The sequence below is a fragment of the Brassica napus genome (assembly GCF_020379485.1).
Source record: "Brassica napus cultivar Da-Ae chromosome A5 unlocalized genomic scaffold, Da-Ae chrA05_Random_6, whole genome shotgun sequence".
NCBI lineage: Eukaryota > Viridiplantae > Streptophyta > Magnoliopsida > Brassicales > Brassicaceae > Brassica > Brassica napus.
In genome coordinates this window covers 14,431-41,531 of record NW_026014043.1, presented here as the reverse complement: position 1 = coordinate 41,531, position 27,101 = coordinate 14,431, and the positions used below count along the sequence as shown (strand labels likewise).

Sequence of the window (27,101 nt, the reverse complement as noted above, 5' to 3'; positions counted from 1 at the left end):
GGGTTAATTGGTAAATTCTTATAAGTATAAGATTTTATTTGCAATTATTAATAAAATAAAAATGAAATTATTTAAGAAATATTATTTTTGGAGTAGAAAATGGAGTAATACATTGGAGTAAAACCTTACTCCATTTTGGTGTTGCACCATTTTGGAGTAAAAAATGGGGTAATACATTGGAGATGCTCTAAGTAGAGAAAAAATGCAGATGAATAAATTTAGAAGAATGAAAAGAAAAAATATTTTTTATCAATTTTAGTGAGGAACAAATTTGTTATATATTCCTCTAAAATAAAAAAATGAGAAGGAATGCAAAGGAAAAACTATTCCTTATAAATTTTATAAATTGTAAAAAAAATTTAGAATAATAAGAAATGCATTATTCTCTTTCATTCTTTGGTCACCAGTTACACCAGTATAAAGCTTTTGTTTGATGGCGGTTAATGCTATATTAATAATTGTAGTTGTTTTCTTTTTTTGCTTTAATTTTTTTTGTTATTGTTTATTTTTGTGTATATGGTGTTTATTTGGGGGTTTTGCATTAGGTGGTTATGTTGTACGGTGATTTGGAGATTATGAAACCAACCCATTTGTAACACTTGGTTTTTTAGATGTTAGATTCTTGTAAGTTTAGTAATTTGGCATATGATCTAAATGATAGTATTGATATAATATTTTTGTTTCGGAGCTGGAATCTGTATTTACTTGGACATTTTCCAATTCTTACTCTGCTTGCTTTTTAGTTGATAATAATTGGATATCCGTATATTAGGAATCAGTTTTTTTTTTAGTTTCTTCAAATAAGTTGTAGTTAATTATATTGTTATAGATTTATTAATATTCATTTCATTACAGTGTTACCAACATCACTTATGTAATAGAGTTGACAAATTAGCATTTGCATATTATGCGCTATTAACATTTGTTTTGGGCAATAGTTTTGGGCTCTGATTTCAGGACATGTATTTATCGAACCAAAATCATTAGCAAAGAAAACAGAAGATATAAATGATTAATATTTATGTAGAAAATCAAGACCACCAGATATCTGTGATTCCGAACCCAACAGCTCCACCAGGCCTTTCCATTAGACAATGTCAAAGTATGAAAAGGGATGTACATAATGAAATATGTTTCAAATATGGCTTGGAGAATATATATAGACCATGAGAATTTTATGAGACAATGGCTTTCCAACAGAATGAAGAAGCTGTTGAGCAATCACTTTGAGCAGCACTAATCCCAGACTTGCTGAAGCCAAAAACTCCCCGACCCTTTCCCCCATGTTTCTAGTTATCATTCCTGAGATCTAAGCAACATAACTTATTTCAAATGAAATTTGTTTTTCCTGCTCTCCAGCTCTTTTTAGGATAAGAAAACACAAGTGTAAAATAGATTTTCCATATATTGATACAGTCATAAGTTTAGCGCTGACATTACTAAGTTCACATAGACGGAAAATCTCAAGACTCTGCATCAGGTGAAGCCTTCTAACAAGATCCCAACACCAGAGAATATAAATATATGTACAGGTGCAAGAGAACAAATAAAACCTTAAAAGCAACTGATTTTTTTGAGGTGGCTGCCAACAGAACAACAGTTATAAGAAGCCTAATCCATTTTTTGTGCAAGATGATAGATAAAAGGAGCTATCCGTAAAAACCTAAACATAAAACATACACATAAGGTACCAATATGATTAGGTTCTCTGCATACTTAGCTTGTTACTTTTACAGGAAAGGTACATGACAAGTGATAAAAGAAAAGGTACCTTCAGAGTCAGAGCATTAGAAGAAAGACTTGAGCATAGTCAAGTCTATGGAGATCTTCCATGTTGATTCCACCCAAATTTTGCTGCTCCTCATGTGCAAGAACTTCTCCTTCATCGCTTACAGCTGTCCATAACTCCATCGCATGTGCTACCATCCTATCAATAAACACAAAAGAGTACCGTCCTGATCCATTAAACAATTTAGCATTCTACATGGATTTAGTAACAAAAAACAAAGACCGTCTTGCCTACGAAGAGCCAAAATCTTTGGAACACACTGCTAGAACAACCTGCCTCATTTCATTATCGACTTTCTTTAATAAGGGAAGGGATACTTGGTTGAGAAAGGCTGAATGGTCCAGGATCGCTTTTACGCGAGAAATAAGGACCACCCTCTAAGCCTAAGTAACCAAGCCGAGTTAGGGTGAAAGAAAGATGAGATAGTTACATCTCTGGTTGGGATTAAATCCATTTTGACCTCATGGGAAGAGTGGCCTGACAGAACACATTTTCCAGGCAACATTATACATGCCATCTACTCTCGGCAGTGCCACATGGTATAATAGGGATTGAGCAAGAAACAATACGGCTTAAATCTAAAACAGACAAACACTAAATAAAGCAATTCACCTTCGCGAATGGCATGAGATAGAGAAAATGTGAAACAATAAGCTCCATCCAGTTAGATGTTGTAGCTGAGACTGAGAGGAAAGCTACTTTCCTATCTCGATCTTAAACATATTTCTCATGCCGTTGCGGGTCTGACGGTGAGCACGTTGAACCCAAACCCTAGAGATTAGATCATAATAAATAAGTGAAACTAAATATATAAGAAGAGAAGTTGACTACTCAGCACATGTATTCCAAGATGAAGCATGTAAGAAAAAACTTGACTGACTTTACCACTCCTAAACCACAGAAAACATAAGTGTTTACAACTTGAGCATATAGGCAAGAATATAATAATATGATTTATAATACCAACACACAGAAGACAAAAAAAAATATTACTTGTTATAAGGAATCAAACCCCTGGAGAAATAGATAGTGTAGGCACAGTTGTCCACCACACATTAGACTTGGTTAGGATCATCTCGGTCTTCTGGTTTTAATGATGTCGCCGCTGTGCTAAACACTGCATCAGGTGCTACCTAAAATTCACAACCATTGGAACACTACTCAACAGCTTCTAAAGTTTGAAGACAGTCCAATTGTATTATATTAAGATGAAACATATAATCCCAACTAAAGCAGAACCTGAAGTGCTTTGACAACACCGTCAATAATCTCAGGCTCAATGAGTGGTTCATCTCCTTGAATGTTAACGACCAGATCATACTTCTTCTCCAGCTTTTCTAGTGCTTCGTTGCGCCGCTCATTACCTACGGATCCACCAAATGATATGTAGCTTAAGCCAAGAAAACAAACCAAATCAGGGGATTAAAAAAATATACAGACCATTTCTGCAAGACTATGAAGTCATGATGACATCAACACCAAACCCACGACAGCAATCCAAAATCTGTTCATAATCCGTTAATATAACTGATAAGTACAACAAAAGAGACATCTTGTAACCTCAACAGTTATAAGATAACAAAAAAGATCCAAACAGACGAGCTTCCAACCAAAAGCATGCCAATTTAAGCAATGTAAGCCCTGTTCGTTTCATAACCGCTAGACGCAGCATCAGCGGCAATAAATTAGCCTTTCATTATGGTAACCCAACACCGGTGAAGGTTCCGAGCTTACTTATTTTCCAGACGCAGCGGCAATCAATGATGGGTGAAAGAGACGCAGGAATTAATAGCGTCACCGGCGCTTCACTTTTTGTGTCTCCGTAAGAGACGCTGAGATTAATGGCGTCACCGTTTTTAATTTTTTGTGCCTCCGTGCTTTATTTTTTTGGACACAGCCGCAGCATTCGGCGTCTACCAAAAGAACACGCCTGTAGTATATGAATTGAAGAGCAAGTAGTAGGATGCTTGGATTGAATACCATAATTAACAGCAATTACTTAATCGCCTTAGAACCGTAACGTCGGCGGTTTCGCATATCGGTGGCCTCGAGCGTATCCGAGACGACAAGAGACGACAAAGAGAATGTGAGTAGAGATAAATTATTGGGCCTCGACACTAAAATTTGAATGTATAAAGAGTAACGAAGCCTTCGTAATGAGGCTAACTAAATAATATGCAGGCCTACTACGATTTAATACAAAATCATAGGTCGAGACATCAAAAATAAAAATGGGACAGGTGTCACAAAATGCTCCAGGCACATTGCTGATGTGGTTGGAGGAGGTGAGAGAAAACTCTCTTTTATTATTATAGATATACAGTAAATTATATCATCATTGCAACATATATATACATGTGCAACACGCGCGCACATCACTATTTCTCAAACAGGTTGGACATACACGAGAGGGATTCAAATGTAATTTACATTCTCTCTCCTTCTCTTTCTTACCAGGTATGCAAAGCCAATAAGATAATACATTGTCACCTAATTAACTTATTTTCTATGTATATACAGCTAAATAGCCCTTAATTATTCTTTTGAGAAAAAATTACTATATTTAATCAAATTTCAATGGTTATACAAAACCGTAATAAACCATTTAAGTCCAAAATAATTGTAACCATATCCATCTATACGAAAATCAATTTGTACCATGACTATCTAGATTATACTTAAATCGCGTAAATCGGTCATGGCAAAATCAACGGCTAAAATCTTCTGAGAAATATGCCATAGGTAGATATGAGCTGGAAATGTCGAAGAAACTACATTGCATAAGCCAAGCCTACTTAAATAAGGATACGAGAACAAAACTCCGTGTATTTCATCCCGTGCAAAAAATGAAAAAGTATATATCCAAACATGAAAAGATCGAAAACACGTTCTTTCAGAAGGTTTTTGCGATAAAACAATGTTCCACAAGAAAAAATTTGGAAATTTTCCGTGGAAAAACCTTATAGGAAATTTTGTAAGATAATCTTTTGCTATAAAACTTCTGGAGATCTATATGGAAAAACTTACGTAAACAAACCAAGTAGTTATGTAAGTTCACGTAAGCAACCAACAGAGGCATTAGGAGCAAGAAAAAGGATCTAACCATCTTCAAATCTACCACATAGCATCCTAGCTTCTCCAAATCACCCACATAGCCTCTCTCTCTCTCTCTCTCTCTCTCTCTCTCTCTCTCTCTCTCTCTCCTCACTCCTTGGCTCCAAATCGCCCACATAGCCTCTCTCTCCTCAATCCTTGGCTCAAATAGCCTCTCTTTCCTCAGTCCTTGGCTCAAATCGCCCTCATAGCCTCTCTATCCTCATTTCGTTACTTCTCAAATCTCCCACATAACTCATATGAGTTCTCAAATCACCCACATAGCTCACATAAGTTCTCCAATCACCCACATAGCTCGCATGTGTTCTCAAATCGCCCACATAGGTCACATGAGTTCTCAAATCGCCAACATAGCTCTCAATGATCTCTATGGGGCTTATTGAGACTCTCACTGTGTTCTCCTTTGAATCTAGATCAAAATGTCTCTCAATTTGTGTCAATCGGAGTTTCCGTTGAGATTTTACCAATGTTTTTAAAAACCGGACCGGATACCGACTCGGTAAAGCTACTGGTTAAGTGGTCGAACCGGATTTTCTATTTAAAAATAAATAAATCTAAATAATCATATATTTACACTATATAGACCTAAAATGTAGTTCTACATATAATATGTTCTATGTTCTCTTTTATTAATTAGATAATAAACAATAACCATAAGTTTAGTTATATATACAAGTGAATACTATATCAACTAAAATTGATTAAAAAAAATGAATGACCGTTTAAATTACATATTTATTTATTTTTACAACTAAAAGTCATAAATTTTATGAATATAGAAAATGAGAATAAAATATGAGAGTCAAAAAGAGATTTTTTTAAAAACATTTCTTTTAAAAAAAGAATCAATTAGAAAACTAATTAAATAGTAAATATAAACATTAATTATGAAATATTATATTTTAATAACAATTGAAAATACATTAATTATATGTTGATTTCTATTGAACCGGGTTTCGAAATTGAACCGGGTCACCGGTTTTACCGGTTTTTAGCCGGTTTCACCGGTTTTTCTCAAATCCGGGTTTTAAACCGAACCGGACTCGGCTTCTTTAACGAGTCACGGTCGGTCCGGTTCGACCGGCCGGTCCGGTCCGGTTTTCAAAACCTTGGATTTTACGATAAAAACAACAAGGGCTTGTTTTCTCGTAAAAGTTCGAATCGATCGTATAAGGCAATAATGGTTAACTTAACACCATTTATGTATAGATTAAATGATTGGTTTCCAACATTCCATAGGACCAATGAGGTAGGAACCAACATCGTATAAGTCCATGATTTCTCCAAAAATAATTGTAACAACTTTTAGGTTGAAAACGGCCCGAGAAGGTCTAAAACGCGACGAAAGCCAACTTATGATTCAATACAGGAATAGGCCCAGAGAATAGTGAAGGTTTATTATATTTTGGTAGGAAAAATAAATGGAGAAGAAGATAAATGCAAAACTTCCAAAATAAACATGAAGGTTGAGAAGATAAGGAAAACTCCCGCAAAGATAAACTCGAATCGGGGCAGAAAGGAAAGATGGCCGACTTTGAAAGAAGCCAAGGCAAGGAGCACAAGGATGATTTTTAGAGTCTTAGAACTCTCTACACTTAGAACTCTTAGGCATTATTTTTGACATGCTTAATTTTCTATGTCTTGCACTTGATTACTAGACGAACTAGCAAAGGCAGTTCGATCGTTTGTTCAAACTTTGTAAACTGAAATATGTTCGGCTTTCCTCGAAAGGGGTACATAGGCAGCCTTTAATAAGGTCCATTCAAAAATCAGTAAAATATTTTCCGCATCTCTTTCGTCTTTTGTTATCGAGCTGTGACTCAAAATATGGTTAGGGTTTTAATGGCTAGAATTAAAGAGCTCGCTGACAGCTCTTGCGGCCGTAGCTCTTATAACCTATTATAAATTCGCTACACTCTTACGTGGATTCGAAATAAAGATATATCTTTTCTAGATTCCTTTTATTGTCTTTATGAATTTTCCGCACTTATTTGATAATTTGTCATTAGCCCTCGCAGAGAATTTGTATCCTCAAGGAAAATCAAGAATCTCTATTTTTCTTAATTTACTAAAATCGACAGTTCAAATTTTGGTTCCCACACCGAAAAAACGAGTAGACAACCAGAGAAGAAGATTAAAACGACGAGAGCAACATGCAGCTGTCTCGCAAGTCGTGTCTTGGAGATTCTTGGAGAAAACATGCTAGGGCGAACTCTAAAATTTTCTACACAGCTAAAAAAATAATCATACATGTTGAAAACAGAGATCAAAATCTAGTCTTAATTAAAATATATATTATGTATTTTGAACATAATAAAAAATCTAAAATGCTTATAACTTTTTATAATATATAAGAAATCCACAATAACATATCATTCAAAGCTGTTGGTAACTATTTGTATGATTAATTTGAAAAAAGAAAACAGCTATTAATATTCTTATTTTTATTCATAAAAACTACTACTTTTCTTAAAACAGCTATTAATATTTAAGCATGCCGTTCAGTCCATTCTCGAGCTCTCTGATTAAATAGAAACTTGTTACTTTTGAAGAGCTCTCCAATTTCTCCCACCAGAGGATCATCTGGGTTTGGGTCCGCCAATAATGAAGTGATGGATAAAAGCACCTGTTTATTCATTTATTTACTCTAAATAACAAAGGCAGTACTTAAATACACGAAATAAATTATTTAATTTATGAATCAAATTTGAAACCTTTTCAACCGTAAGAGGGGGAGACCACTTGTCTTTAAGAATATCAAGGCATATAGATCCTTCGGAATTGATATTTGGATGATAAATCTGAGTTTTGAACGTAAACTGGAAAAGATAAAAAATGAAACACATAAAACATTTTTGTTTTAGTACTTAATACGCTACAGACAAGAACCACTTAAATTTAAATTTAATTGTATTTTAGTTGATATAACCTTGGGTGCTGTAAAAGGATAATTTTTAGGAAATTTAATGTCGATGCTAAACATGCCACCGGCGTATGGAGTACCCTCTGGACCTTGAATCATCGCATTCCATTTGAACAAATTGTTCGAGTCTCTACCTAAATATGTATCAACAAAGATCACTATTAGAGTGGAGAAACATAAAACTGTAATTATTGTGGTTCTTAATATAAAGAAGAGATATTAATGACGCTATAGCAACACAAATTATGCATATTTATTTGTAAGAAAAAAAATACAGTTGTGGTGAACCTAATGATAACTTCTGGTTTATATTATTTAAATATCAAGAAATTGTATGATTCGATGGAAAACTATTACACGTGATGTATGCAGTTTAAGTTTTTTATTTTATATACATATATATTTTTGATGGCATGTGACCTTTGTGAATTGTTATAAAAAATACTAACCGATGCTGTACAAGGAGTCTTTCGAAGTCATATCCTTGAACTCCTTCTCGATCCGCTGCATCGCCTTTTTCTCTATCGACATCGTTATGATTAGTCACAAATGTCTTTACTTTTTTCGTAAATGAAAAAACAAAGACAACTGTTGTTAGTACTTGTACATTTTTGTTGTAATGTATGTGAAGGACAATGTTCTAAACATATTTGAACAATTTGAACAAAAAATGTATTGCTAATTGCTTACTTGGAAGATGTTAGTATTAATTTTGTTGGAATCAAATGAAGGAGCCTCAGACTTTATAGGTTTCACTTTCCAAAATAAATTACCAAATAAATGTCTTCATAATTTAGAAATATCATGCCAACTTAAAGCATGTTGATATCATCACTATTAATAAATTAGTCTAGTAATTACATAAGAAATAAGAGTTAATCTGAGTAATTTAGTATAATCCTTATTTATCAATTTATTACTAGATTAACACTAATTTTAGTTTAATTACTAGTTTGTTTTGATACTTATTTTTCCCTTACTTCCTTTGTTACAAAAAAGTATTTACAATTTTTTATGTTTTATATAGTAACACTCTTTTATTTGACAGATTTATTTCTCTTGGTCACAAATTTACTTAAATTTGACAATTTTTCTTAAAACATTTTGTCACGTTTTAACAACAATTTTTTTTAAATAATAACAGATTTAATGATGATTCGACAGATTTAGTTTCTTGCCACATATTTATTTAATTTTAATAGATTTATACATCATTCATAGATTTATTTTCTTTGTTCATACATTTACTTTAATTATGTTTCTATAGATTTTTTCTTTTTGACATATATTTACTTCATGTTGACATATTTAATTAAGATACGAAATATTGATTTTACAATTTAGAATAACAGAAAACATAAACAAAGTTTCCTTCACCCTTAACAAACAATGATTTTAATTACAATTCTGTTCAAACGGAAATAACACATAGATCAGATCCCGTGTGTAGCGCGTACCGGCCCTAGTAAAATATAAATCCTAGCAAACTCCTCTTTAAAATGTTTGTGGCTGATTACTCGCCCGGCCTAACTCCAACAATGCCCGAGCTAGTCGAAGCTCCGGTTTGGCTTGAACTCCGAGGAGTCCCACCCCATTTCTTTAATGAAGAATCTCTTGAGCATGTGGCAGGTCTTGTAGGAGACCCCCTATATCTTCACCCTGCAACAGCAAATATGACGAATTTGGATGTTGCCAAAGTTTTCACTGTTGTAAACCTCACTAAGCCGCTCCCTGAAGCGGTTAACGCTCGGTTTCAATCAGGTGAAATTGTGAGGGTGGGGGTTTCCTGTCCTTGGTTACCACCTAATTGCTCTTTCTGCAAAGAAACAGGCCATACAATCAAGAGATGCCCAACCGCGCCAATTACATGTATTAGTTGTAAAACTACTACACATGATACAGCTGATTGTCCGAGAGCCAAAAAATCAGCCACGCATGAAGAGCCACTGGTGGGGGACGGTGGGGTAAACTCTGAGCTTAAAAAGAAACGAAAGAAGAAGAAGAAAGTTACCAAGACGGAGAAGATGAAGAAACCTACTACACCAATACCAGACCCGAAAGACTACTTGGCCGACCCTGTGGAATCAACTCTAAAGAAGAGTAAGAAGCGTATTTCAAAAAAGAATGGGAAGGCAGTGATCTCTTCCTCTGGATCTGAACTAAGCTCCTCTTCCTCAGAGTCTGGAGGATCGGAGCACCAACATGAGTCATCATCTTCAGAATCAGCGACTGATGAGGAGAGTGATCCATGTGACTCTACTCCGGTGGTGACTGAGTTCACTAAAGTGCTGACGAAAAGTCAGAAGCGGAAATTGAAAAAGCGTATGGGGAAGCACCCCCACCTCAACCCTATATAGATAATGGCGGTTGACACTTTTTGTTGGAACATTAGAGGATTTAATAGTAGTGTAAAGCGGAGAAGCTTCAGGAAATGGCTTAGGAGTAGTAAACCTCTTTTTGGTAGCATAATCGAGACTCGTGTGAAGGTTCACAAGTCTGCGAAGTATATTCAATCTTCTTTTCCAGGTTGGAATTTTGTTGGTAACTATGAATTTGCTGAGCTTGGCAGAATTTGGGTCGTGTGGGATCCTTGTGTTAGTCTCACAGTCCACTCCAAGTCAAAGCAGATGATAACATGCATCGTTAAAGTTCCGTTCAGTAACACGGAGATAGCAGTCTCCTACGTATATGGAGTTAACTGCAAAAGTGGGAGAGCTCTTCTTTGGGAGGAGTTGTGCTATTTATCTCGGATCCTATTATTGGCTCCAAGGCATGGTTAGTGTTGGGAGACTTCAACCAAACATTGGACCCTTCAGACAGTTCCAAAGGTAGTACACGGATTTCGTCAGGAATGTCAGATTTCAGAGATTGTTTGGTCTACAGTGGGCTCTCTGATCTCACCTTCCGTGGTAACAAGTTGACGTGGTGGAATAAGCAAACAACTAATCATTTAGCAAAGAAGCTGGATAGGATCTTGGTTAATGATAACTGGTTGCTGGCGTTCCCTGTCTCTTATGGTCACTTCGGCGAGATGGACTTCTCGGACCACTGCCCTAGCACAGTTGTTTTGGGTACAAGGATTCTCTCCAAAAAGACGTTTAAGGTCTCGCATTTCCTCCTTGATCATGAAGACTTCATCCCACGTTTGGAGAGGTTCTGGAATAATACAAGCATTGTTGGGACTGCGATGTTCCAGCTATCTCGAAAATTAAAACTATTAAAACCAGTACTCAAGGACATCAACAGAGAGCATTTCTCGGACCTGGAGAATCGGGTTAAAGAGTCTCATGACCGCTTGTTGGCTTCTCAGTCAGCTTTCCTCACAAACCCCTCCGCCATCGCTGCTGCAAGGGAAAAGCAAGCGCACTCTGAATGGACAACCTTGGCGCTAGCAGAAGAAAAATTTCTATATCAAAAATCAAGGGTAACTTGGATGAGGGTTGGGGATTGCAACTCTACACTCTTCCATCGTTCAATGTTGTCACGGAGATCAGGTAACCATATACACTACCTCCTTGATGATCAAAACCAGAAAATTGATAACATCTCAGATATCAAGTCCCACTGTGTGGACTACTACTCTGAGCTGCTAGGGGGTCCCCTAATGATACGACTCATTCTGATATGCTTGAGATCAACCGCCTCACCACATTTCGATGTGACAGCACCTGCAAAGCGATGCTTCAAGGCCCGGTTTCGATAGCTGAAATCAAGAATGAAGTGTTCAATCTCGCTGCCAATAAATCCCCGGGACCTGATGGTTATACAAGAGAGTTCTTCAGGAAATCTTGGCATATTATAGGCTCAGATTTTACGGCAGCAGTAAGGGAGTTTTTTGTCTCTGGTCAGATCCTGAAACAATGGAATGCGACAGCAATTACTCTGGTTCCAAAGACAACGGAGGTTGATAGGATGGGAGGATTCAGGCCGATATCCTGCTGTAATGCAGTGTATAAAGTTGTCTCGAAAATCTTGGCTCGACGTCTTGAGAAGCTTCTACCTGATCTCGTTTCTAATTCTCAGTCTGCTTTCGTCAAAGGCAGGTTGCTGGTTGAAAATGTGTTATTAGCAACTGAAATGGTCCAAGGCTTTGGCAGTGTGAACTCCTCACCTCGCGGCCTTCTCAAAGTGGACATCCGGAAAGCCTTCGACTCTGTCAGTTGGCCGTTCATCCTTCAGGTTCTCCATGCTGCTGAGTTTCCTGAGATATTCATCAACTGGATAAGACAATGTATCACAACCACCTCATTCTCAGTCAATGTGAATGGAGAGCTGTGTGGTTATTTTAAAGGAGGGCGTGGACTGCGGCAAGGGGATCCCTTAAGCCCGGCTTTATTCATTATTGCCATGGAAACCTTTACAAGCCTTCTTAATGAACGGTTTGGAAGGGAACTGATAGGATACCACCCCCTAGGTCTGCAACCTAAGGTCTCCCATCTCTGTTTCGCGACGACCTTATGATCTTCTTCGACGGATCAGCCAGGTCGCTGAAAGAGATAGACTCAGCTCTGGATGCTTTCAAGTTACTATCGGGACTGGGACTTAACAAGGCAAAGACCTCTCTGTTTTACGCGGGGCTCAATGAAGTGGAATCTGCTACTCTTGATTCAACTGGCTTCCATTTGGGTTCACTCCCTATCCGATACCTGGGTCTGCCTCTACTGCATAGACGCCTCAGGAAAAGTGATTACTCTCCACTGATAGACAGTATCAAGAAGCGTACTCAAAGCTGGACGGCGAGAACGCTGAGTTATGCAGGACGGCTTGAGCTAATAAAATCGGTAACATACAGTCTGGTCAACTTCTGGCTTTCTGCTTTTATTCTCCCAAAAGGTTGCCTGAAGGAGATTGAGAAAATTTGCCGCTCTTACCTGTGGGCTGGTCACCCGACAAAGCGTGCCCAATCAAAGGTTTCCTGGAGCCAAATCTGTCTCCCAAAAGCAGAAGGTGGACTAGGACTCAGGGATTTCTCGCTCTGGAACAAAGCCCTCATTCTAAGACTGGTATGGCTCCTTTTTTCAAACTCAGGATCATTGTGGGTGGCTTGGAATAGGGAACATCGGTTGAAAAGGACTAACTATTGGCTAGCTGAGACGAGGCAAACTCATTCTTGGATCTGGAAAGCTTTGTTATCCTTAAGACCCCTTGCTCGTCTTTTCCTTGGTTGCAAGATTGGAAATGGACTCTCTGCAAGTTACTGGTGTGACGATTGGCTTCCGCTTGGTCCGCTGATACACTTCATAGGCGATGATGGACCCTGTAAAATGGGTATTCCTATAAGAGCTACAGTCGCTGAAGGATGCAGAAATGGTCTTTGGAGGCTCCCTTCAAGTCGATGTAGAAATGTGCCAATATGCACTCTCCGACAGTCTCTCCTAACGGTACAGCCACCTTCAGACCCCCAGCAGTTAGACTCTTATACTTGGGGCTTTGAGGGACAGAGGTCTGATACCTTTTCTATAAAGATAACTTGGGAGAGGCTTAGGGATTCAGCACCGAAAGTGACTTGGGAAAAAGCGGTTTGGTTCAAGTATCATGTACCCAGACACGCTTTTCATTTTTGGACAACCAACTTGGATCGTCTTCCAACCCGAACACGTCTGGTCAGTTGGGGTCTTGGAAATGTGACAGATTGTTGTCTCTGTGGACAACAACAAGAAACCCGCGATCACCTTTTCTTGCATTGCAGCATTGCAGGCCAGCTTTGGAGTATGGTCTTACCCCGTCTCGGTACACCTACGGTGACTTTCCCGGAGTGGTCTGACTTGATCCAGTGGCTGCTCTCACCTACATCAGGTCTCTCTTCCACTCTTAAGAAGCTTACTGTGCAAAATGCCATCTCCACGCTCTGGACTGAGAGGAACAATAGGCTTCATAATGCCTGCAATGATGATCCTGTTACTCTATTCAAAAGACTGGACAGGACCTTACGGGATACTTTATTGGCGCGTCTACCCCATCGACGGTGTCGACGTCTTCTTGCTCAATGGTTTAGGTTCTCCTAGCATCTGCAAGCTCGGTTACCAACAAATTCATAGTTCCAACCTGGTTTTTTATTTTTTTTGAGCCATTTGTAACTGTCTGCTTCTAAAGCTCATGTAATAACCTCATGTTCCTTTTTGGTATAATATTAACATTTTATCAAAAAAAAAAATGGTAGGAGACACATTTATTTGTGTGCATACATGACTTTTATCGTATCTTCCTTCAAATTATAGTATGCAACAATGCTGACAATAATTTTATTATTGAACACGATCCTTAAAAAACGTTCCAACTAAAAACTCTAACAATGTGATATTCCTCATTTATTTGTAATATCCCATAAATTACTACAATGAAAGTAATATGAAATTGGTGATTCGTTGGGATGTAACTATAGAAAATTTACTGTAGAAGTAGTATCTATGATTTTTTTATTGAGCTGGAAGGGATTTAGTTTTAAAATTTATTGCTATAGCAGTAAATTCCCTACAATTAAAAAATTGAGATTTAGAAACTAAAACTTTTACATCCATTTTATTATTTTTTGGTTGTATGATTAAAAACCAATATAACGAATGATTGATTACTTTAAAGACTGTATGTAAAATTTAAAGTTAAAGTCAGCTCACACGGCCCAACCAGTCACCCCCAATATACTAACAAACAATGATTTTAATTACAATTCTGTTCAAACGGAAATACACATAGATCAGATCTAGCGCGTAGCGCGCGCCAGCCCTAGTTAAATATAAATCCTAGCAATTCATTCTAGCAATTCATTTTAGCAATTCATCAAATCCTAGAAATCCCTAAATCTAACAAGTGGTCTATTCAGACATAATCAAAGAATACAAGATCAATGATGAAGTCTGCATAATTATGTTAAAGTAATAAAAACAGGAGTTCCAAATCAATCTCAGGAAAATTTCTGATGTATCACTTCAAATCTCAAAAATAACTTAGCCTTAAAAATGGCTTAATCATACATAATAAATGGTAAAAAACTTTTCTGAGACTGCTTTGTAAATGCTGAAGACTTTTGGGCCAAAATTACAATTCTTGAAACTTGCTTTAAAACTCGTCGGTTTGGTGAGATGACTAGGGTATCGACCGACACCAAAATGAGTGTCGATCAACACCAACTTGATATTTTCGGTTCTAAGTATTTTCAAGCTCCAAATTTCTCCAGATCTCCAAAATAGTCCAAAACGTACCTAGACTTGTATTGTAAAGACTCTGAAATAGACTCTAAACATATAATAAAAACTCTAAAATCAGAATTATATCATGGACAAAACTCATAAAATCCATGATATATCAAATCTCTCTGACTTATCATTTGCTAGCACTCAAGCAAACATAGTCCAAATATGTGAAAGAGGTTTGAAAATGCAAGAATTCACTTTATAACCGTCATCTCTACGATCTTGCAAGCAACATCAAATAATTATTTGGAATGACTCTAATTGATCTGAGAATTACTAGAATCTATACTATTAAAAGAGAAGGAGTCTAAAAAAATCTACCTATGAAAAGTTGTTGGACCCTTTAATTAAACTTAACTATTTTATTGGTCTTACCTTATATTTCTCTAACTATACAATAATCAATTATTTCACACTTATTTAACTATAAAACAATCAATGTTCTTATTTATTACTCAACTTAACTAAAATATCATTCTCATGAATCTATAACCAAAACGTAACTGATGAATTTGAATTCGAAAACTATATTGTTCTTTGGTGCCACCAACTTTGCAACATTTCATTCAATCATTTTTTTATCAAAGGCTTCACTCTATCATTTTTTTCGTTGATTGAAATGTGTTTCTGAATAGGATGACCTTTCTGAAATATTTATCTACAAACCTTATACATCATAACTTTTCCTTGACTAACACTTCTAATATATTTATCTGCAAAGCTTACACATCATATTCTAAATATATTGTGAGAACATTTTTGTTAAAAAAATATTATAGATGCGATTTTGAAAATTTATATTATGAAAAGAAAATCATTTTAAAAATCTATTATAAGAAGGTTGTTGCAACTATATATAACTCTTTATATTTGTATCCTACCATTAACTACTATAACTATAAATATTTTAAATAAATCTTATTATTATTTCTCATTCTTTTCCAATAATTTTTCTCCTTATATAAATATATTATGCTCCAATATGGATATATAATATTTAGATATCAATTATTAAAACGAAAGCATATATCATACAACATATTATAAAATGTCATCTAATATTATATAGTTCTAAATATTTACAAAATCAAATTTGATAAAAACACTTCACCAAATCATTTTTTAAAATAAAATTGTTTATATTTACGTTCAATTATTTTTTATAAAATATATCTATAATAAAAAATTTTATTCAATATAAGTTAAAAAAAAATTAAAACTCCTGAAAATATATACTATTAAATTAGCTTAAAATCTACCAAATAAGTCTTAAGTCTCACTAATTGAACAAAATAAATAAGTAGAATAGGAATTGGCATTCGGGTCTTCGGATCGGATAAGAGTCGGGTTTTTTTCTGGTCGGGTCCGTTAAATCCTAAATATTATAACTCAACTAAATATCTGAAACTTTTCTATCTGAGTTTGGGTCAATTCCTTCCAAGGTTGGGTTGGTTTGGGTCCATAATTCAAATACTTACAAAAATACATGTAAATTTTGGGTACATAGCAGGTCCGGGTCGATTCTGGTTTAGAACCCAAAAGACTCGAAGTACTCAAAATCCCAGAAAAATCCAAAACCCGAAATATATAAAAAATACCCGATAATATTCAAATAGCCGAAAAGACCAGAAATTTTACCCGAAAAATCGAAAATACCCAAAGTTTAATCTATATACCCAAAATAATATATTTTAAGAAATTTGAAAAATTAACCTAAAAGCCGAAATTATAACCGAAAACCAGAACATGAAACTTAAGAGGATATAGTAATATCGAAAACATATTTGAAATATCTAAAAATGCCTAATATGCACATAATATTTCGGGTACTTAGAGTATCCGATATGGTCTCCAGTAGGATGTGGACTTGAACCAAGAACGTGGGTCCAATAAATACCGAACATGTATTTATCTATGGATCCAAATCAAACCTGTGTTTTCTGGTCGGTTTTTGGATCCAGATAAATGTCCAAATTTAAGAGAGAGTTATGTAAAAACGTACATATAAAATCTTAAATAATCTAATTCATAAATTACATAATTTAAAACAAATTCTCTACTTTGTTATAATACAAATTACTAACAATTCTTTCAAAATATTAATTCATATCAAACTTTGTTTATAATCTACAGAAAACCCGCGCGCGAGTCAAAATCTAGTGACTTATATTAAATTTTAATTACTAGACTAAAAATGGGATAGGAGCAAATTTACTAAAAGCCAATCTCTAACTTAATTAACCACAAGTTTCCATTCTAATAAATCAAAAAAAATTGGAAAATATAGGTTAACCATTTTAAAAAAGGAATTGACGACAAAAAACAATCAGAAAAGAAGAAAAGAGTTTGTGGTGTCTCTGCAACTCTCTCACAAGACATCGACGAAACAGAAGGTGGAGCCTTCTCCGTTTAAGAGTTGTCGTCGCTCCTATCCCACTCCGACAACATCTCCTCCGTCACAGCCGCCGTAGATTTCGACACCTCCTCGTCAAGTCGCCATCGCCCCTGTTGTGTGAACCCTAGGTCTGATTTGTCTTCCGTTTTAGATCAACGAAATTGAACTGTAAGTGCCAAATCTGTCCAATTCCAAGTTGTTATTATATATTTTAACATGTATTGTTTGATTGAGTGTTTAATTTCGAAACTCCTAAATTCCAATTTCAACATTCCTTCCACTTTGAACCGAGACTGTTTTTTTTTCTGTTTCGTAATTAATTTTGGTTAATGTTATTGATTGTGAAAGTTTGTAGACTCTAATTCCTAGTTCTTTTACCACCGGCTCACATTGAACTCTGAATTAAAGTTTAATTTTTGGTTCTGTTTTTTACATAACTTTAACTTTCAATTCCTTTAGTGAGAAAGAAAGTTCCAAACTTTTTTTATTTTGGATCCAAAAGTGTGAGGCTTTTTTTTCTTCTGTGTATATGATCTTTAATGATTTGTGAGTTTGTGGGTTTTGGTTATGTGATCAATTCAGGATAACGTTTACACCGACGATCCAGCACTGTAGAATGGCATCTATAATTGGTCTGTGTTTGAGAGCTAAGCTTAAAGAATGCTTGCCCCTCCATTATCAAGTCAACTATGCTCTTAAGTAAAAAGAGAGATTTTTTCAATGGTCATTTGCTATATATGTATGATTGTTACTGTTTCCTTTTACTCATGTTCAAGTTGATATCAGAGTGTATCCCGGTTCTCATGCCGATGAACAGCTGAATGATAAAGAAAGACTTGGTAGCTGCATTGGAGAATCCTAATCTCCGTCAGCTTGTGGATGAGTTTATCTAATCAAGTGAGATGTTCAGAGCATTTTACTTTTACTCTCTTGTACAATTTTCACATTTGGGATTGTATTGTATGCCTAGGAGACCGCTCTTTGTCTATTGTTGTATTGCTAATATTACTCTACACGCTTGAACGTTGTATACTGCTTTGATTTGATAATGTTACAAACCTTTTTCTTCATGGTAACCGCAGCTTGAACTTACCAGAAAGAGCATCAAAGAAGCTGTTGATTTTTTTTTGTGCAACATATGAAGCTGTTGATAAAATAAAAAAAGTTTGGAACTTTCTTTCTCACTATCACTCATACTACACCGTGAGATCATTAAAAAGAGTCAAATTTTCACTTGCCACATACAAGAATGATGTGATCCATATTTCTCCAATCAATAAAGATTGCAACAAGTTGTTTAAACCACCATAAAAAAGAAACAACTTGATAAGAAAGAAAAGAGGGATGAAAGAGATGATATGATGACAATTACCAAAAAAATTACATAATTCTGATCTTTATTAACTTAAAGATAAACCAGATTCGAAATTAATATAAACCGGGTCAAAATTAAACATTAAATTACGTTTGGTTTATATAAATCCAGATTTTCGTCAATAAACGTACCACAACATGAATTATAAGTCAGTCACCATGTAAATAAAAAGTCTATCGATAATTTTAAATCGGATATAGAACTATGCCGTAAGAAAATAAGTCGAACATAAGAAAAGAAGTGAACCACAAAAATCTACCGTTTATAACAAATCTGCCACTTCATTCGACAAACATACTCTTATAAATCTGTTTTCTATTCAAATCGGACAATTAACTCTGTCGTGGAAAAAAATCTGACGTTTCTAAAAAAGGCTGGCACCACTTTAACGTGGATTTTTTTTCTATAAAGATTTTATGAACAGACTTATTATTTGATAGATTTAATTTTTTGAAAATAAATCGATCGTCGATCAAATGTTAAGGGTACTTTAGCAATGTTTTTTTTGTTATAACTATGAGTAAGGGAAATTATGACTAGAAAAGCATTCTAATAATTTTTTAAAAATATGAGTTATTCTAGTAATAACACAATAAATTTGTGTCATTTTAGTAAACTTTCTCTTTATTGTTTTTGTTTTCTCAGTAAAACATCAAAAAGGTATTGTATTCCTTAAACTTAAGATAGTCTAGTTCGAAAAAATCAATAAAATAAAAATCTTATGAAAAAGATAATATAGTTAATGTAGCTTAAGATCTAGATATTTGTAAAATAAAGTCAATGTAGCTTAACTAGGTTCTATAATAGACCATAATATTTCGCTTGTGTATATATATATTTTTTTTTTGACAGCAAGAACATTTACACTATGTGTTTTTCAGTACAATGTGCAATGATAAAATTTTAATTTACGTTATATTTTAACTAAAATTTTATTATTTTTTACAAATATTTCAATATAAATTTTTATTTAATTGAACATTAAAATTAAGATGAAATAAACAATTTTGTTTACTTTAAATTATATTTAAGAATAAATATAAGATAGATTTTTATCTATTTTTGGATCAAATATATTAAATAAATTTTTATAAAATTAATTAAAATAAAAGTTGTATAATTATCAAAATTTATAAAAAGTATTTCTAAAATTTAGATATATAAATGAAGATAATAATATTACGATTAAAAATTAATGATTTTTTAAAATATGGAAACATTGATCAGTAATAAAATTTTATAATTATAGAAAATATAAATAATTAATATTTCAAAATTTGTAAATTATTAATATATTTCTGTTATTATATTATTTAATATAATATTTGAATAGAGTTACTTTAATGATGATGTATAATTTACTACCATATTCTAAATATTTACTAAAGATAAAAATAAGCATTAAATGTAATTGTCCATGTCACATTTAGGCATAAGCTATGTCATAATTTCTAGTATGTCATATCACATTTATTTAGTGAAAGTGATTGTACAAAAGACATGTGTCAAAATCACTTTGCAAATAATGTCCAAAAGATATTTTATGTGTTTTTATTTCAAATTGATCAATCAAAAATATCTTTAATAAAATCTTAAAATTTCAAAATTTCTATCGTATATTTAGTAAATAAATATATTCTCAAATATTATTCTTACATTTATATTATTAAATAACCAAAATTTTATCAAATAAATTATAATAAAATAGTAATCAATCATCCTATAAATTATATAATAAAGTAGTAATATTATATTGTTACAGATACTGTTTAAGTTCTTTTATCATTGGAAATGCTAGACCATTGTAGAAAACGATGAAAGAGACAAAGTACTTGATTATAATGTACAAGTTAAATCAGCTATACAAGAAAATATCATATGCTTAAAAAATCATATGCTTAATTATCTGTTTAATTGCTTCTTATGAACAGATAGAGAAAAGATCCTATGCTTAGATATCTGTTTAAATTGCTGCTGGTGTACGGATAGAGAAACAAAATATATTGTTTACAATAGAACCTAATTGTGGCCTTGTTTTTTTGAATGTTATGTACCGATTTTATACAAAGAAAAGTTAATAGAAAAAACTTTTTTTCATATATCCTCTATCATCCCGGATATTGAATAGTCGACATTTGTTTCTGCTACTGGCTACCTTAAAAGCTGTTGTACTTGCAATAATATTGTATGACACATCATGTGTCCAATTCGTTTGATAATCTCTCGCACAACTGCACCAACCCAAAAGCGATAAGTTTGTTTTAGGTCAATATTGGAAGAAAATATATACAAAGAGACCAAATAATAGTTACATGAATTTATTAATACCTGATTATATAGAGATGAATCGCCATGTGATTTTCTCAGTTCAACCACATTCAGCAACGGGATTATCTCGAAAACCTCAGCCGTTACTGATAACCCGCCTTGCCCTTTCCGAGTACTCTCTTCTTGGATTGCTTTTAACTGAAGCAACATCACTTCGCAGCTTTAAAAACCACTAAAAGTCTATACATCATCTCAAGTTTTTTTTTTTTTGGATAAACTTTGTACATCATCTCAAGTTGCAGTTAAAGAAAAAGCAAGACATTTCAAGTAGTAGATAAGAGCAAAAGGAGATGTCACCATTGTGTGTTTCTTTTGTACACAGAAACCCATCTCCATAAGGACTGTTTTGATTTTGTACAACACATCTACGACTGGCTTATTTGTCGTGAATCTTATCTGCCTCTCTGACACGTTCTGAACCAATGCATAAAGATATACACGTTTATTGTGAAGCAAAGAATAGTCTTGATACATAGCAAACGAAGAAAAGAAGGTATCGTTACCTCTGTCTCAAACAAACCGGAGAGGTCAAGAAACAGTGACATTCCGATCAACTGAAAGGCATTGATGACGGTTGGTGAATCAGAGGTCTTCTCTTCTTCATATACCTTCATCATAATAACCAAAGAGACAAAACTCTGATCAAAGCAATGCACTTGGTGTAAGAACCAGGATAAGAGGCAACATAGTCTTACATCTTGGATTGAGATTGCATCGTCTTCATCATGGCAATTGGACGGAGTACTGTAGTCATGCTTGAACCAGTCATTGGCCTTAATACCTGCGATTGTTATCCTCGTCATTGGATTTGGATCAAGCATTCTCTTGATCATGGTTTTAGCACCCGGTGATATCCATCTAGGTATTGGGGGGTCCCCTTTGACTATCTGGAATGGCAGTAGCGCTTTTTGTTATGTTTCTTCAAACATAAACTAAACTATAGAGAAAAAAAACAGTACCTTCCGGCAAATAGCCGCCAGGTTTGTATCATCAAAAGGGAGACATCCCGTAAGAATAGCATACAAGATTACTCCACATGACCATATATCCGATGCAGCACCATCATAGCCCTTGTTGACTAAAACCTCAGGAGCGACATAGTTAGGACTTCCACAGGCTGTATGTAGCAACCCATCTTCCTAGAATGTCAAACCCGAAAAATGTTGGGACATATGTACGTTTTTTGCTGATGTATATATGTTTAGGCTATTTGGAAAATACCCTGAAATGCTGAGGCAGAGCACTAAGGCCAAAGTCAGTGATCTTAATGTGACCCTTTGCATCAAGAAGAACATTCTCTAGCTACGTACAGAAAGTGACATTGGCATAAAAAAATGTGGGACATATTACAGGAAACGTTTTATGTTCTTTATGGGTCAGGAAAACGTGTACACACAACAGACCTTGAGATCCCTGTGGAAAACGCCTTTGTAATGACAATAGTTGAGTCCATCAATTAACTGCTGAAACATTTTTCTTCCTTCTCTCTCCGAAATCTTTCCTTCGCAGACCTAAGAGAAATCAGAGCACGTCTTTAGAAACCAACTTTTTGGCTAACTAACAAAACTGTCACCGTAGCAATACATGAATCTTACAATTCTGTCAAATAAGTCTCCTCCAGTGACATATTCAAGGACCATGTAAATGTTGGTTTTGCTAGCTAAGACCTGCAAGTCGACAATAAATAATTGGCTTATCAATGATATAAAATAAGCTTAGGTATTTAAAATAAACTTGGAGACCATAAGTTAGAAAAATATCAGAGAAGCTCCCATCTTCAAGCAAAAACATAGACCAAGTCTATTAATTCAACGTTCAGAACCAACTATTTTGGTTGCTTGCAAGAAAATTAATCTTTAACTCATATTTATTTGGTCATCAAAATTAGAAGTCATCAAAATACTAAAAGTACAAAAATGATTTAATTATATGTTAAGCGTGGCCTTTCTAACAACATTAATGAAAACATTCAGGAGGAAAGTATCAAACGTAGGTTCACCAACCAATAAGAATTAATTATTTCATATTTAATATCTTTTAAAAAGAGAAAAAAAAAATATTATGAGTTTATATCATAATTTTAAAATAACAAAGTAAAAATAAATAAAAAATAGTATTAGTTGAAAAAATGAAAAGAAAAATTTAAAATTTTTTTAACGCCGTCAGCAAAACACTGAAACCCTAAACCCTAAACCGTAAACCATAAATCTTTGGACACATCCTAAATCATTGGGTAAACCATAAACTCATGGATAAATTCTAAACCCACAAATCAAAAACACTAAACAATAAATCTTAAAAATTTTAAATCCAAGAGTTTAAGGGTTAGGATTAAGGGTTTAGTGTTTTTAAGATTTAGTGTTTATTGCTTTTGATTTAGGGTTTAGGATTTATCCAAAATTTATGATTTTTCCAAGAGTTTGGGGTTTACCCAAATGTTTAGAGTTTAGGATTTAGGGTTTAGTTTTTTGCTGACGGTGTTAAAAATGTTTTTTAAGAAATCTTCTTTTTTGTAACTAGTATTATTTTTTATTTATATTTTAAAAATAAAATAAAATCATGATATAAATTGATAATATTTTTTTAAAAAGATATTAAATATAAAATATATAACTTTTATTGGTTGGTGAACATACGTGTTAGGGTGTGAATCTACTAATAACTTAGGGGACTTTTGTTCGCAAGTTCTTGACCACAAAAGATGAGAAGATACTTTTTCAAAAGCAACAAATAAAGTTCAATTGCATCAAAAAATAAACAAAGTTTAATGTCTTTTTGTCAAAACTTTCTAATTAATAAGAAATAAAATAATAATGGAGGGCCCGAAAATTTGGTCGGTACACCCCATACATTGTTTTCAAATAATACAGAAACAATTGATATAAATATTGGATCGAATTGGGATTGGATAATTCTCTCGAATAGTCGTTTTTAAGTTTTTGGCACAAAAATAACTCTAAAAATAATCAAAATAATTCTTTTTTATTTTAAAAATTTTAATATTTATTTTTATTTTTTTAAATTTGTTCCTTAACTCTAAACCATAAATCTAGATTAGTTAATCATAGAATAAAAATGTACTTTTACTCTTTAAAAAAAAAGAGAATTTGTACTCCCTACACACCAAATATCCCCTATTTGCACTCTATACTCTATATCCCTCCAATTTTTTTTCCCCCATCATTACCATTTTTCCTCATTTGTATGGTATCCCACCCTTTTAAGTATATTGAGCTAATTTGCTCTAAAAAAAAATTTATTTTGATCATTTTTTTAGTGATGACTATTTTGGTGACAAAACTTAAAAAGAGTTATCATAGAAAAAAATTTATTGGGAGATTTCCTTAAGCAGTTTCTAAAATTATTTATGCCATCAAACAGATACAACCACAAGAATTCAAGATTACCATAAAAATCGTGCAACAATTACTTCATGAAGTGTTAGTTATTTTTGTGTCACGACATTTGAATGTTTATTAGATTTTTGTTTAAACTAACTCTGTTCTAAATAGAATTTATGGATCTCAACTATATATATTAAAAACTACTTCATGTTATCTGGTAATGTTTGGATTTTTTTTTTTTTTTTGGTTTTTATTGTCTGAATTAAGAATCGTGAACATGACATTGTCGATATTAAAAAAATAGGACCGACCCCAGAATTGAAATTGTCATCAAATCCATGGCCATTAATGGGGGGAAACAATATTTAATTTTTAAAAAATATATAAAAAGTTTAGCGTGTCTATTTAACAACGCGAAGAGAAGAGAAGATTACGTGTGTACTGTGTACTAATAAAAAGAAATTAGAAAAGAACTAAAATTAAGAAAAAAACAACTAACCAAGATATTTTAGAAAGCAAACAAAATAAAAAGGTTTCCCAGGTTTGTTTAATCCCCGTTAATCATCGTCAAAACATTCCCTAATATTTTGACAAACTTATACCCAGATAATAGAATCATGGTTTCCTTAAGCTGTAATAGAGAATCTTTACGTTATCATCTTTTCCATGACAAAGAACACAATCACAAGTATCCAAGTTTCTCCAGTAAAATGATTGCAAAGTAGTTAATTACCTCATGTAATCTGACAACGTTGGGATGCTTCAACACTTTGAGTGTGCGGATCTCTCTCTTAATCTATCAAAATCGATTTTTGTAAGCCTTGGAATTCACCTTTCCATAATTCTAAAGAAGAAAAGAAGAGATGGAAAATGGAACAACCTGCAAGGAGACGTTAAGACGAGAGATACGAGACTTGTCGATGATTTTGACAGCGAAAGATTGTCCTGAAACAGTATCTCTGGCGAGTTTGACATTCGCAGAGTTTCCTTCACCAAGCGTCTTCCCAAGCTCGTATTTTCCAACACGCATTTCCTTCGTCACCATCCAAGAATCTAAACCAATCGGTCGCTGTACAATTTTTCTCGATAGATTGAGCAAACGAGGATGAGATTGAGCTATGAATCTGTGGATATGTATGAGACTTTGAGGAGAAGAAATGAAAAAAAACACGCCACTTCCTTTTTGCTTCCTCCTTCACCCTTCTTCTATGCAATTCTTCTATTGGATTATGTATTCTCTTTTTCTCTCTTGGTAAACTAAAAAGGAAACTTCTATAATAATTTCCTTGTAAACAGAATAAATTATTAATGTTGTTGTTTTCTTATTATATGCTGTCTTATCTACTCCACGACCATTCCACTCTGTTCACAAATTCACAATGCAACGTGTAATAATGTCTTATAACAATTTAAAAAAAAATACATTTATAACAATATTTTATAAAACATATTTTCTCTATAGGACGATTCAAACACCTCACGGATAAAATCGTATTTATTACCACATCATATTATTGTATGCATGACTATTCATGTTTTATATTAATAATATATGTTTTTATCTAAATAAGCATATGCTTACGACACCATTATCCCTCGAAAAAAGACACCATAATAGCGGATATGCTGGCATGTAATGGTCGAAATCTGATTTCTGCTATGGTTTATGTCGATTCAGTTCTCTAGACTAACATATTTATAATCTGCTTCGGTTGCTAGCCTTTTGTTGTAAAAAAAATAAGGTAGATTTGCCAAATATGATTCAAAACTTGATTTTAAATACTAAACTATATCCAAACTTGAATCAAATAGAAAACTAACCTAAATGTCTTGTGAAAATACAGCAAGCTCCTTGTGACCAAACAAAAAAACATAATTCAATTTTACGAATATAGTCCCGGAAAGTCGTCTGAATCTTATGAGATATTGTAAGTCGTCTAGACGATTTCCAGAAAAGTCTTCTGGTGTAATTGATCTTAAAAATAATTTTTAAAATTTTAAAAAATATTTTGACAAGTGAAAAATTAAAACCATGTAATTATAAATATTTTCGAGTGATATAAATTAAGATATACTCCCTCTGTTTTTTATTGTAAGTAGTTTAAGTAAAATTTGTTTGTTTTAAAATATAAGTAGTTTTAATAATTTTAAATAACTTTTACTTTTATTGGGTATAGTGTTACCAATCAAACAATATATACTTATTTATGATTGGTTTAACTACACCTAATTTATATTTCAAATGCTGCTTTTGGAAAATTTAATAACTTTCTTAATATGTTGTTGTATTGTATGTATTATTAGGGTTAGATTTTGGAAAGCTTAAATGTTTTTTTGAAAAATAAAATTTTTACCTATATGTGTTTATTTCTGTGTATAATAAATATTTTTTAAGTTTAATTTGATTTTATGATGTGTTTAGTTAGTTAATTTAGTTTAGGGTCTAGACGACTAACATGTAAGTCGTTTGGTGATTAGAAGACTTCTCTGATAATCTTCTAACTCCCGCTAAAAATATTTTAGTTTCCCCCTAAAAATATTGAAGTCTTCTAGGTGACTTACAAGTAAGTTGTCTGGTAAGTCTTCTGATCGAAAATATTTAACCTTATTGGAATTTTTGTCTCCATATATAAAGAAAAATTT

At 33.6% G+C, this 27,101-nt stretch overlaps 3 protein-coding genes and 2 long non-coding RNA genes across 7 annotated transcripts; 2 read left to right on the top strand and 3 right to left on the bottom strand.

Annotated features, from left to right (window-relative positions):
• Nucleotides 1-983: 983 nt before the first annotated feature.
• On the bottom strand, nucleotides 984-3,895 carry LOC106449611. Of its 2 annotated transcripts, none has more exons than XR_001289207.3 (7): nucleotides 3,524-3,895; nucleotides 3,230-3,293; nucleotides 3,029-3,153; nucleotides 2,783-2,922; nucleotides 2,402-2,560; nucleotides 1,772-1,927; nucleotides 984-1,309 (listed from the first exon to the last, which is right to left on the bottom strand). It is a non-coding gene; the product is annotated as an uncharacterized LOC106449611 (long non-coding RNA). The 2 variants fall into 2 exon arrangements; XR_001289208.3 differs by lacking the exon at nucleotides 984-1,309 and adding an exon at nucleotides 1,386-1,663.
• A 3,384-nt stretch (nucleotides 3,896-7,279) lies between these two features.
• LOC106345173 (probable ubiquitin-conjugating enzyme E2 31) lies at nucleotides 7,280-8,594 on the bottom strand. The gene is made up of 5 exons (XM_013784415.3): nucleotides 8,517-8,594; nucleotides 8,276-8,384; nucleotides 7,833-7,960; nucleotides 7,618-7,722; nucleotides 7,280-7,529 (listed from the first exon to the last, which is right to left on the bottom strand). The coding sequence occupies exons 2-5, from the start codon at nucleotides 8,355-8,357 to the stop codon at nucleotides 7,392-7,394; spliced, it is 453 nt and encodes a 150-aa protein (XP_013639869.1). The 5' UTR covers nucleotides 8,358-8,384; nucleotides 8,517-8,594; the 3' UTR covers nucleotides 7,280-7,391.
• A 1,592-nt stretch (nucleotides 8,595-10,186) lies between these two features.
• LOC106453852 lies at nucleotides 10,187-12,287 on the top strand. The gene is made up of 3 exons (XM_048770584.1): nucleotides 10,187-10,601; nucleotides 10,643-11,320; nucleotides 11,413-12,287. The coding sequence occupies exons 1-3, from the start codon at nucleotides 10,187-10,189 to the stop codon at nucleotides 12,285-12,287; spliced, it is 1,968 nt and encodes a 655-aa protein (XP_048626541.1).
• Nucleotides 12,288-12,956: 669 nt separating this feature from the next.
• On the top strand, nucleotides 12,957-18,481 carry LOC125594326. Its single transcript, XR_007329812.1, has 2 exons — nucleotides 12,957-17,579; nucleotides 17,994-18,481. It is a non-coding gene; the product is annotated as an uncharacterized LOC125594326 (long non-coding RNA).
• Nucleotides 18,482-20,772: 2,291 nt separating this feature from the next.
• LOC106453854 (CBL-interacting serine/threonine-protein kinase 17) lies at nucleotides 20,773-25,743 on the bottom strand. Of its 2 annotated transcripts, XM_048770585.1 has the most exons (11): nucleotides 25,339-25,743; nucleotides 25,192-25,254; nucleotides 22,710-22,781; nucleotides 22,518-22,625; nucleotides 22,336-22,416; nucleotides 22,074-22,253; nucleotides 21,810-22,001; nucleotides 21,618-21,722; nucleotides 21,412-21,528; nucleotides 21,115-21,252; nucleotides 20,773-21,017 (listed from the first exon to the last, which is right to left on the bottom strand). In XM_048770585.1, the coding sequence occupies exons 1-11, from the start codon at nucleotides 25,501-25,503 to the stop codon at nucleotides 20,982-20,984; spliced, it is 1,257 nt and encodes a 418-aa protein (XP_048626542.1). In that variant the 5' UTR covers nucleotides 25,504-25,743; the 3' UTR covers nucleotides 20,773-20,981. The 2 variants fall into 2 exon arrangements, with proteins under 2 accessions (XP_048626542.1, XP_048626543.1); XM_048770586.1 differs by lacking the exon at nucleotides 22,336-22,416.
• Between the last annotated feature and the right edge of the window lie 1,358 nt (nucleotides 25,744-27,101).